General features: G+C 49.5%; 1 protein-coding gene across 10 annotated transcripts in view; it reads right to left on the bottom strand.

The window, feature by feature from the left end:
* Nucleotides 1-323: 323 nt before the first annotated feature.
* Nucleotides 324-12,592, bottom strand: part of HECTD1 (HECT domain E3 ubiquitin protein ligase 1) — a 665,243-nt gene continuing 652,974 nt past the window's right edge. For all 10 annotated transcript variants that reach the window (XM_086936975.1, XM_086936976.1, XM_086936967.1 and 7 more), the window contains 2 exons: nt 1,840-1,984; nt 324-1,363 (listed from right to left, as the gene is read on the bottom strand). In XM_086936975.1, the coding sequence (XP_086793101.1) occupies nt 1,226-1,363; nt 1,840-1,984 (283 nt within the window). In that variant the 3' untranslated portion in view covers nt 324-1,225. The remainder of the gene's footprint in view (nt 1,364-1,839; nt 1,985-12,592) is intronic.

Genomic DNA, 12,592 nt, shown 5'->3' with positions numbered 1-12,592 from the left:
CAATGCTAGTTGCTGTATTGAAACACGCCATGATAATATTGGCTTCCGAAGGTGTTCCTCCTAATATTGCAGAACAATTCAAGCATGTGGATGTATGAAAGATCCAATTGGTGCAGAATACTATAATTTGTATCATTCCACGATAAAACAGTACCTCGAATCAGAAAAATGTTTACCAGTAGAGGTGCCTGAGGCTATCTAGTGCTCCTCCAACTTCTGAGCACATTCAGATTCAGGTACCAAGTAGGTTTTAAAATATGTGCTGAGCAGTCGTGCTTCACAGCAAAGTTTTCAATGACCACTATTCCACACATGCACCAGTATCGGTTTTTCGTATTTTATTAATTATTTTTCTCTTTTTTATACTTCAAACTGCAACAAGTTAAATAAATGTTTATATTATACAAGGAAAATACAACCAAAAAGCAAAAAAATAACCTGCTTTCAGCGGACTCTGGCGCACAAAACCAGGGCCCGTTTTCCTTTGAATAGCTTTTTTCCTTTTTAATATTTCTCAAGCTGCAACAAACACACTTAAGAGTTTGATTGGGAGAGCACGGCATTGAAGAAATCAAACGAGTCCCACTTGGAGAAGGATGCTAGGGGTGAGGGAGGGCGAGGGAAAGGCGGCACAAGCAAGGCAGGTGGAAGAAACTGGGGGGAGGGGTCATCTTTGAGCAGCCAGTTCATTCTACATTCTCACAAAGCAGCTTAAAGCTGAGGAAACAGAGGGAGCGGAATCAGTGAGCCACTGTAGTGTTGGGTATTAACAGAAAGAAAAGCTGAGCACAAGTACAGTGTTAGAAACATTATCAGTGCACTCTGGGGGTCGGGCGAACATAAAAGAGAAAATAAAGATAGAATTGAGTTTCCTTCACCCTCCCCATTCTTTGGAATATCCAGGCGGCACCCACTCATCTCCAGCCGTGCCAACCCCTCAAAAGCACCCACACAGCAGCTGCCCAGCGAAGACCACATGACGACTGGACCACTTCATTGGGAAAGGCTGTTCTGAGTAGCAGCTTAAAAAGGGGAAATTCCATGTTCTTTTAACGCCTCGAAGGAGGACAATAAAAAAACTGAACGTAACAGAACAAACTGCCTTGGAAAAAGGGTCTCAGACCACAGCTGGGAAATTGGGCCATTTCTGCAAATACACACAATGGGCGCATGGCTGGGCTGGGAACACAGTCTCCGTCTCGCAGATCTGGGCACGACCTGGGTCTCAGTTCAGGTGAAAGCCTTTCTCCATAGTAGCAGCAAGCAAGCGCTCCCTCATGGTCTCTTCAGATGAATACTCGGGTAACTTCAAATAATGTACGCAGGTATTCACGGAAGGGTAGCTGGCATCTGTAGCATCAACCTGGTGGCAAGAGAAGAGACAGTCTCAGAAGCAGCGGTGAAGGCAGAACATTCAATAGGGTTCCTGGGTCCAGGCTTTGAGATAAAGTCATGAATTAACTGCCAATACCACCAACACACCCCCCAAACCAAAAGCATTTTACAGTGTACTTTACAACAACATTAAATAAGCATGTATGTTTTACAGTCGTTAAAAGGTGAAGAGGTCATGCATAAGCAGACAGACACAGGAAGATGCTTGTTTTACTGAAAGAAGATTCATTTTCCAGAGTTCATCACTTCAAAAGTTTGTGACATCATATGTGATTAAAGTTCAACCCTATAAGTGGATCTTCAAGATACAGCATGCTGGCCAGATGTGCATATTACTACTGTAGGTTAATACTTTCACGCAACACTGAACTAGGATTGCCAATACCACAGAATGCCACAGTACAGATCATACGATGGCACAGTCGAACCATGTACAGGACATACCTTGCGAACCACAGTGAGGCGAGGGTGCAGGTTGGCAAGACCCCCAGGTGGAAGCGTTGAACATCCAGTAGTGAACTGCAGGAAAGCTTTCCTCTCGTCAGAAGACATGCCACACAGCACTCGGACAAAGCGCAGGAAACCAGGACTGGGAACAGAGAAGTCTGGGTTAGAGATTCGGAATGTCTACAGGCAGGGATCAGACTGGCATACATCACTGTTTAGTGCCAACATCAGATTACAAGCCCACACTACCCATCCAGTCATTGATTGCCAACATTCAAGGGCAGACATGTCCCCTCCACAGTTCCTCGCATGCACACATTGCGGTCCGGCAGACGACGTCCCTGAAGTCTCTAGTCTTTATTGCTCTTGGTAACAGGCACACAAAACCTAGATAACATTGTACCTCATTCATGTGAAGACACCACCCCTCCAGGTACCATAAAAAATGTACTCTCTCATATTCATCTGAACACACAATAGTCCTTCAGAAATCCTAATATACTGCATTGCCCTCATACGTTGTCAGATCCCAAACCCTCAAGATGGACACCTTTCTTGCCTTCAGTAACACTCTCTCTGGTGGAAACTATCTCACCGCAGAGAGATCAAACCTAAAAGAGGGCCATAGCACTGCCGTCTTCAAAGTGATCCAGTGCAATCAGTATATACAACTGAAGGCCTGGAACTGTTACACGGCCGAGTCATAAAAAAAACATACTGGTACATCATTGGAAAATACTGTGGTGTATCTAGTCATGATTAGATTAAGAAGCTTGGATAGCGCAACAGCAACCCACGCGGTTACCCAGAGCTTTAACAACAGGCATGAGTTATCACGCCCCAGCTAGTTCAGAACAGCCATGTCTTCAATTGTCTGCGAATGATGGTCAGTGAAAGGCAAAATATCAGATGTTCTGGTAAAGCGTTCCAGAGTTTTGGGCCGAGGTACACCAAGGTACGACCTACAATACGAGATCATTTAATCCAGGCAACTGTGCATAGAAATAGGTTGCTAGATCGCAGACAACACGCGGGCAGATAAGATTTTATCAAGCCAATGATGTGGCGGGGCAACCTCAGCTCTTGCTTTGAAGATGTAACAGAGCCTTAAACTGGATATGTTTATTCACTCTTAGCCAGCGAAGCTCACGCAGAAGAGGAGTGGTCAACGCATGTTTTGGCAGTCTGTAGATCAGTCTGGCAGCCGCATTCTGCACCACCTGAATGGGTCTTTTGGAGGCTTTATCAACCTCCAAATACAGAATGTTAACATAATCCTGGCAAGATAGAGTAGGTGCCTGGAGGAACGTTCTTTGAGCTGATACAGGAAGGATCCTGATTAATTTCCGAGCCATTTCAAGGTGGCAAAGCAAGTTGCTGACACCTTCTTGACCTGAGGCTTCACTTGACTATGACACAGGTGCCCAGGGTATGGCCCAAACAGTCTAGTTTTGCATAGGCCAGCCTACAAGATTTATTTAGCTGAATCCTATTAGTCTTGGATGGTCTGTGAGAAGGTGTCACTTAACTCATCATTGGCGGCTTAGTCAAATCTTACTGGCCACATCCAAAAAGGCATGTATGTGGCGTGCAAGAATGAATATGCTACTTACTAGTATGCATCTGTTCTTGGCATGTAGGGCTGCTAACATTCATATCTTTGCATTAGATCGCCACCTAGTGTTGGGTCCGGATGATCGCACATTGTTGTCCTGGAAGAGTCTTCGAAGTATCCTGAGATGGGTGGCTCCTCCCCTGGACTACAGTGCGCATGGGCATCGGCTCCATCCCCAGATTGTTTTTAGCCATTGTGGCAGAGGATGGAGTGGCAAGTGTAAAGGATGTCCATGCTAATGATTAAATACAATAGTATATCTGCAGCTGCGACAGGCACCGGGGAGGAGGGTGGGCGATATGAATGTTAGCAGCCCTACATGCCAAGAACAGATGCATACTAGTAAGTAGCATATTCAGTTCGAGGCATGTGGGCTGCTAAATTCATATCTTTGCATAGAATACATAGCAGTCCCTCCATCAGCGGCGGTTGCCCGTGCCAGCTGCAGAAACCTGAAAAAGTGTCTTGAGAACAGCCTGTCCTACAGCCGCTTGCTGTTTGGAATGTACATCAACACAGTAGTGTTTTGTAAAGGTATGTGGTGTAACCCACGTGGCTGCTCTGCAAATATCCTCTAGAGGAATGTTTCCCAGGAAAGCCATGGATGCCCCCAACTTGCGTGTGGAATGTGCCTTTGGGGGTATTGTTAAAGTGCGCTTGGCTTTATGATAACAGATTTGGATGCACTTAACAATCCATCTGGCTATTCCTGCTTTGGAAATTGGGTTGCCTTTGTGTTGTGGTGAGAAGGCAACAAAGAGTTGTTTTGTCTTCCTAAAGTGTTGTGTCCTGTCTATGTAGTACATCAATGCCCTCCGTACGTCCAAGGTATGGAGCATCCTTTCCGGCACTGTATGTGGGTTCTGGAAGAATGCAGGCAAATCGATAGTTTGGTTGAGATGAAAATGTGACACCACCTTTGGAAGGAATTTGGGGTTAGTACGTAGTACCACCCTATTTGGATGAATCTGGATGAAAGGCTCTTGTATCGTGAGTGCTTGCAACTCACTTACGCGTCTTAGTGACGTAATGGCAATTAGGAAAGCAACTTTCCACGTTAGGAATTGCAGTTCGCACGAGTGCATTGGCTCAAACGGTGGTCCCATCAGCCTGGTGAGGACCACATTGAGGTTCCACACGGGAGCTGGCGGTGTTCTTGGGGGAATGACTCGTTTCAGTCCTTCAAGAAACGCTTTAATGGCAGGCACCCTGAAGACTGAGAGATGCTGCCTATTTTGAAGGTAAGCTGCGATGGCGGATAGATGTATCCGAATAGAAGTGTACGCTAGTTTGCACTTGTAAAGGTGTAACAGATAGCAAATGATGTTAGGGATAGATGCATCTAGCGGGTTTATGTTATTGTCAGCACAGTAAATGACAAAACGCTTCCATTTTGCGGCATAGCATGCTCTGGTTGACGGCTTCCTTGCCTCCTTGATGATGTTCATGCATTCAGGAGGTAGGTTCAGGTATCCAAACTCTAAGACTTCAGGAGCCAGATCGCTAGGTTGAGCTGTTGCGGATCTGGATGCTGAATTTCTCCATGGTTCTGCGTCAGAAGTCTGGGCGTGAGGCGCAGTCTTTGATGCGGGACCACTGAGAGCTCGAGGAACGTGGTGTACCATGCCTGGCGCGCCCACGTTGGAGCAACTAGGATGAGTGTCATGGAGTGTTGCCGTAGTTTCCTCGCCACCAGTGGTATCAGGGGTGTCGGGGGAAAAGCGTAAGCAAATTTGCCTGACCAGTTCATCCATATCGCATTGCCCTGCGATTGGGGGTGTGGGAACCTGGCGGCGAAGCTTTGGCATTTTGCGTTCTCCCTTGTGGCGAACAGGTCTATGTCTGGACGCCCCCACCTTTGGAAGTACGGCTGGAGTACCGATGGATGTATCTCCCACTCGTGCATTTGATGACTGTATCTGCTGAGCAGATCCGCCATCTGATTGTCCTTCCCCGGGAGGTGTTCTGCCATGAGGAAGATGTTCCTCTGAATGGCCCACTTCCACATGCTCTGAGCCAGGTGAGACAGCTGTGGTGAGTGGGTGCCCCCCTGTTTTTGGATGTAGTACATCGCGGTCATGTTGTCCGTCCGGACTAACACCACCTTGTTGCACAGATGTACAATGAAGGACTTGAGCGCCATGAAGATCGCCATCAGTTCTAGATAGTTGATGTGCATCTTCTGTTGCTGCGTCGTCCATAGTCCCTGCACTGTGTAAGTTAGCAGGTGTGCTCCCCATCCCTGGAGAGATGCGTCCGTTGTCAGGATAACCTGTGGCACTGGCTCCTGGAACAGTCGGCCCTTGCAAAGGTTGTGTGGATTCCACCAATGCAGAGAGTTGTATGCCCGACTGGTAACCAACACTAGGTCTGTTAATTGTCCCTGAGCCTGTGTCCACTGATTTGCTAAGCACTCCTGGAGCGGGCGCATATGCAACCGTGCGTGAGGGACTATGAAGATGCAGGAGGCCATCATGCCTATCAACTGCATGAACACTCTTGCTGGAAGTGAGTGTCCCGGTCTGAACTTCTGGATTAAAGACTGTATGCCGTCTATCCTGACCTGGTTTGGTTGTGCCGAGGCCGTCAGGGTATTGATTGTCGCACCCAGAAACTGCCGGACGTGTGCCGGCTGAAGGTGTGACTTCGGGTAATTCAACGAGAAACCCAGGTCGTGAAGGAGGTGAATGGTAGTCGACATGTCCGCGGCGCACTGCTGTTCCGATCTGGCTCGAACGAGCCAGTCGTCGAGGTAGGGGTAGACATGGATGTTCTGCCTCCTGAGGTGCGCTGCTACAGTCGCCAGACACTTGGTAAAGACCCTTGGGGCAGTTGTGACTCCGAAGGGTAGGACTTTGAACTGATAATGCGTGCCCTGGATAGTGAACCTGAGGTACTTCCTGTGGGACGGATGTAACGGAATGTGGAAATAAGCATCCTTGAGATCTAAGGTTGCTAAGAAGTCTCCTTTGTTTAACATAGGAAGAATCTGTTGCAGTGTAAGCATGTGGAAATGCTCTGACAGTATGTACAGATTGAGGGGACGGAGATCCAGAATTGGCCGTAGAGATCCATCCTTTTTTGGAATGAGGAAGTACAGAGAATACACCCCTGTGCCTTCTTCCCCCACTGGCACGAGCTCGATTGCCCCTTTTTGCAGCATTACCAACACTTCTTGCTGCAATAAGTGCAAGTGCTCTGCTGACATAGGTCTTTGCCTTGGTGGAATGTTGGGTGGAGTGGACTTTAACTCTAGACAATAACCGTACTGGATAAGCTGTCGCACCCACCTGTCTGTGGTGATGTTGGTCCAGACGGGCAGGAACTGCTGTATTCTCCCCCCGACAGGTGTTAAATGGTCGGGGGGCAGTGACAGAGAGTCACTGGTTGCTTGGGGCAGAGGAGCGTGAATTGTTGCCTCCTTTGCCACGTCCTTTGTTGCTGTTTCCCCTGTAGCCCCTCTTGTTGTTTTTGGGGTACGAGGACTGTGCTCCACCTCTAGGGAACTGCGACTGTTGACCCATCTGTCCTCTGGTGACTCCACGGGCACCTGAGCGACGAAAATTATTGCCCCGAAACTGCTGAGATTGTAGGGCCCCCATCGATTTAGCAGTTTCAGTGTCCTTTTTAATCTTTTCCAGGGTGGTGTCAACATCTGGACCAAACAGTCTATCCGGATTGACTGGTTGATTAAGTATGGTTGTCTGAATGTCAGGTTTGAACCCCGATATGCGGAGCCAAGCCTGTCTTCTGAGCATGACACTGGTGTTAATGGCCCTAGCGGCTGTGTCCGCGACATCAAGTGCGCACTTTATGGCCGCGTTGGAGATCAGTTGTCCCTCTTGTATAAGCATTTTGGTGCCCTCTTGAAACTGCGGAGGCAGGTGTTCTACGATCTGCTCTAGTGTGTCGTAATGTGAACGATCATAACGTGCCAGCAGTGCCTGTGTATTTGCAATACGCCAGAAATTGGCAGCCTGTGCAGCCACTCTTTTGCCCCCTGCCTCTAGCACTTTGGACTCCTTATCCGGGGGAGGAGCTTCACCCGTTGTTTGGGAGTTGGCCCTCTTGCGTGCGTTTGCTACCACCAAGGAGTCAAGCGGCAACTGTCCTCGAATGTATGCAGGGTCTGCAGGCGCTGGTCTGTACTTTTTTTCAATACGTGGGTTGACCACCCTCGCCCTGGTAGGCTCTTTAAAGATGTCCGCAGCGTGCTTGAGGACCCCTTTGAGCATAGGCAGTGTCTTTACATTTCTTTCCGAAACTGAAAATGTGTCGAATAGAAAGTCTTCCTCAACTGGGTCAGCATGCATGTCCACATCATGATTAGCAGCTGCCCTCTCAATTAGTGCATGAAAACCTGCAGAATCCTCCGTAGGGGATGCACGTGTACTGAAGGACTGTGGCTCTTGCCCCACATCTTGGTTGCCTTGGTCCCCAATGCCATAATAAGAATCTGGCTGTGCATCAGGTTCATTTGCTGGGAACGTGTATTGTTCATCTTCACCATAGTCCCCACTGTCAGAGTGGTCTGGAGACGGCGTTGGGCTCCTTCCCTGAGGAGGTAGAATAGGTTCCATGAGGACCGGGGCGTCCTGTGGAAACTTTTTCTTCTTTAGAGGAATGACGTAGGATTCCACCGGCTGCGAAGTGATCTTTCTCTTGTAAAGGGTCAACTTCCCCGTGTCCGCATCTATAAAACACTCCGAATCCTCTTCGGGGTCGATCACTTGACCTGAAGATGTCCCCGCCGTAGAAGAATCCGACTTCTTTGGCGTCGATTTAGAGGAAAAAGCCTTCGGCACCACCTTTGGAGGTAGAAGGAAGAGGAGCTTGCTTGCCGGCTTGTCCGGGACATCTGCCGCCTTCTGCGTCGATGGCGTTGGCGTCGACGAGGAAAGAACCTTGTCCTTAATTCTTTGTAGCGAAGCCGCCACGAGAGATGCGTCGGTGACCGATGACTTTGGCACCGACGGGGTGGCCTTGCCCTCGGATGCGACGTTCCGGAGGTCTTTTAGAGGGATGGACGGCGCCGACCCCGAGTCCTTGGAGCGATGCGCAGATGTCCCCTTTGGAGCCGGTGCTGTGTCGGTTGCTTTAGCAGGCTTCGCCGGCGCCGGCGCGCTTGTCTTGTGCGTGCCACTTTTCTTAGAGGATTTCTCCTCTGGCGCCGATTTCGACCCTGTGGAATCGCCGTGTTTCCTCGACTTCTGCGGACCGGAGGTCGACGGAGTCGATGAGGCCGTCGTCTTACTTGTTTTCGCCGTTGCGACCGCCATCTTAGGGACGTTCGAGTCCTTCACTTTCGGTTTCGGTTTCGGGTCGGCCATTTTAGGTGTAGTCGAGACCGTTGCTTTCAGTTTCGGTTTCGAAACCCTAGGCGCAGCAAGTATGTCCGTGGCCGGGCCGACAGGCGGGGCCGTGGCTTGCGCTACAGGGTCTTGGGTAAGGCCGACAGGCGATCCCGCGACCCCCTCGTGATGTTCTTCAACTTCGGGGCATAGCTCGTCCTCTGAGCTATCTTCCTCGGCCCCATAAACCATGGCGTCGTCCCCTACCTCGTCGACGTATTCAAGGCCCTGACCCACGACTCCGTCGTCGTCATATTCCGGATCGGCCTCGACCTCCGTCTCAGGCGGGGAGATTTGAAGATGATGGCTCTGGTCCTCTTCTTCTTGGTCGCCGAAGATGTTATCTGGATCCGGGGCCGCTTGCTTGGCCACAAGGCGCACCGCGCGCCGAATCGTGAGAGTCTTCTTCGACCTGAACTTCGCACAGGCCCGGCAACTTCTTTCGTCATGGTCTGGCGAAAGGCACTTATTACATACCGGGTGTACGTCTATATGTGGGTATTTGGACCCACAGAGCGGACAGAGTTTAAACGGACTCCGCTCCATGTTGGGAACTTAGTGTCGAGTCGCGATGAGAAGGCCTCGACGTCCGAAGAGTTGTAAGAAACTCCGGTGATTCCGGCTCCGGGAGACGGAAGAAACTCGAGACCGTACGCAAACAATACCGACGTGAAGAACCCAAAGCCTTTTGGCCGTGAAAAATGATGTTTATTCGGTTCCGACGGAGAGACGTCGAGACCGCATCCGAACCCAATGGCGGAAAAAAACAATCTGGGGATGGAGCCGATGCCCATGCGCACTGTAGTCCAGGGGAGGAGCCACCCATCTCAGGATACTTCGAAGACTCTTCCAGGACAACAATGTGCGATCATCCGGACCCAACACTAGGTGGCGATCTAATGCAAAGATATGAATTTAGCAGCCCACATGCCTCGAACGGTGGTCTGCATTCAGTGACCACAGCGCCAAACTGGTGCTTTAAAGACTCTTTTGCCACAATGTGCTGTGACTCTCTCCAGAGGCGCAGTAAGGAATTCATTGGTATTTACCTTGCTCGTGAAAGCGAGATCCCCAAGCTCTCTGGAGTTGGGTGCTGCGTCAGGAAAGTCACAGCCTTGGGGTAGGTCGACTTATTAGGGGAGCCCAACACCACATACACCAGGCTGCTATCAATGTTTGTCAAATCCAAGTGAAAGGGCAGTAAGGTTTCTGAGGTAGCAGGCCCATGATACAAAACTCCTGTCAGTTGGTGTGTCTTTATCTCTACAGCAGGCAAGAGCCAAAACCTCGGCTACTCTGTGGACCACTACCGCACAGGAGGCACTCTCCTCAGTTGGGGGACCTGGTATGGAGCACAATCCAGTATCAGAAGATGTTCATTTACAGAGGAAGGTTTCACCTTCGTAATCTCGTAACATGAGTTTGGCCTGGTGCAGAACAAAATCAGATTGGAGATTGGCATCGGATTGAGAATAAGTGCCACTGGAGTTGAGGCCCGAGCGGCTGGAACCAATAAGGCCTCTTAAGCATGAGTGGAGACATATACACGTCCCAAGGGGTCAGTCAGCGTGGGGTGCACCACACTGGTGGAAATTTGACAAGTGCCCCCGAGTCTGCATCATCTTAAAAAACAGCAGCATGGGTTCTTTTAAAGTCTCTACCTGCTGCAGGATCAATTACGTTCTGGGGAACTTGTGGTAAGCCAGGACCAGCTTTGGGTGGGGCTCCGAGTGAGATGATGGAAACAGTCTGGTCCTTTGAGTGCTGACTGTGCATTCTCTCTCCTGAGCAGAAGTGAAAAGACTAGGATGAGTCCCTCTTGATGTTTTTGGGTGAAACTTGTCCTTTGACTTACCAGAGGATGGTGAAATAGAACAGATCTGCTGTTTGGAGTACGACCTGACCTACTTCATGTGCTCATCAATGTGAGAAGGTGGCCTGATATGCAGTGCTCACTATTCTAGTGAACACTATGTATCAGTCCAGCAACCCTTATTGATGATTGGTTGTAAGTCAACCTTATAGACCAGCTATCCTAGTAGCGTGGATACGAGCAGTCTAAGGCTAAAGACTCGAGAGGGCGTGTTAAGCCAGCTGTTTACCACACATATACCCCTTGAATACCAAGTGAAAGGACACCACACAAGTGTTATGAAAATAAACAGTTATTTATTTAAAGATCACAACAGCCCTGTACTCTTTATGAGGACAGGGTACTAAGCACAAACCAAAAACTCTTACAAAAATACTTAAGTTAGCACAGTATATACAAATGCTCGAGGGGCACGGAAAACCATATACTCTGAAAGTGGAATGCGAAATTACTAGCAGGTAAGTACAGTACTAATAGCTTTTGGAATCGCTAGGACTTGACTAGGGAATCGTTAGATTACTTCTAGGAGGCCTAGGGGACTCGGGTGCAGTGTGTGCACTCTCACGCGAGATGCGGGACAAAAGTCTATGGTAGCTAGGAATTAGAAAGTTAGTGTTCTCGGGCGAACCCGACCTGGTAGGGAGAAAACGAAAGTAGATTCTGACCCTTGGATAGTGAGGCTATGCTGGGGCACCGAAATGCCGAAGTTACCTAGCCCAGGGGCTGCAGCTGCATAGGTCTGAAAAGACGTCGGGAATCCTCGTAGACGGACCAGGAGCCGGAAGAAAAGATGCTGGCCGGTGACCAGTGAAGAAAGTTCAGTTGGATCCAAGCCTGGATCTCGAAGATAGATGACACCTGAAAGCAGAGGGGACCAAGTTCGAGACTACTAGCCAGTAGTCAGTGGGCACCAGGAGGGCACCGGATGGTAGCCACCTCGACAAGGTGAGTGGGTGACGCTTGACTCGAAGATCTCACGGACCAGGAGGCGTTGTCGGCGACCAGGATGGAGGATCGAGCTGTCCCACGAAGATGGAAGCTGTCGGCGTCGCTGGACCCAGGATTGGGCAACAAAGCCTTGGCAAATTCAAGCCCACGCGGTGGACCTAAAATGGCGTCTGGAGTGGACCAGGAGGGTCCGGGGTGCCTCTCTTGAAAAAGGAAGCAAGGGCCAGCCTGGAGCAACCAGACCAGCAGTCGTGAAGTCGTTGGGCGTCGTTCAGGAGGCCACAAGCCAGCCGGCTAGTAGCCAAACAACGCGGTGCACAGCAAACAGCAGAAGGGCCCCACGCCGATCGTGGAGATGCAGGGAGGCTGATCTTGGGTGCTGGAGCTGCGCAGGGTCGGGGCTTCTCGGACCCCAAAGCACTCACCAGTGGAGGACACGGTGGGCTTGCAGTAAAGATGTCGTGCAGTCTTGGCGATCGTCGGTCCCTTGAGGTCTCGTCGCACTCACGGTTCTCAGCTTGGCTGTAGAGGTGAGTAGAGGTCAGAGGTGCCAGGGAAGCCGGGTCTCGTCGAGCTGGGTCGTCGGATTCGTGATGAAGGACTTGCAGCAGACCGCAGTGTTCTTTAGGATGGTGCCCGCTTGATGCAGGGTGACTACTCCTTAGCCACAAGGGAGAATCTTGAAGAAGAAATCGTGAAGTCCTTTCGAAGAAAGTGGTATCTTGATTCCAAAGATGATCTAATTTTAACAGGGGGCCCGCTCCCATCTTTATACTATTCAAATTCAAATTCAAATTCAAATTCAAAATTAGCTTTATTCGATTTGTTTGGTAAAAATCATAAAAGCATACAAAACATTTTATACAGCAATTTTTCCCCAACGAAACTTTTATAAAAAGTCGATAAAGCCATTTTCACATGATAAGAACAAGAAGTCAGTGATGACATTTCAGAAAATCGACC

The sequence above is a fragment of the Lissotriton vulgaris genome, chromosome 9 (genome assembly GCF_964263255.1).
Source record: "Lissotriton vulgaris chromosome 9, aLisVul1.2, whole genome shotgun sequence".
Lineage (NCBI taxonomy): Eukaryota > Metazoa > Chordata > Amphibia > Caudata > Salamandridae > Lissotriton > Lissotriton vulgaris.
Note: the sequence above shows the minus strand (reverse complement) of the source record. Positions and strands in the feature narration are given on the sequence as shown.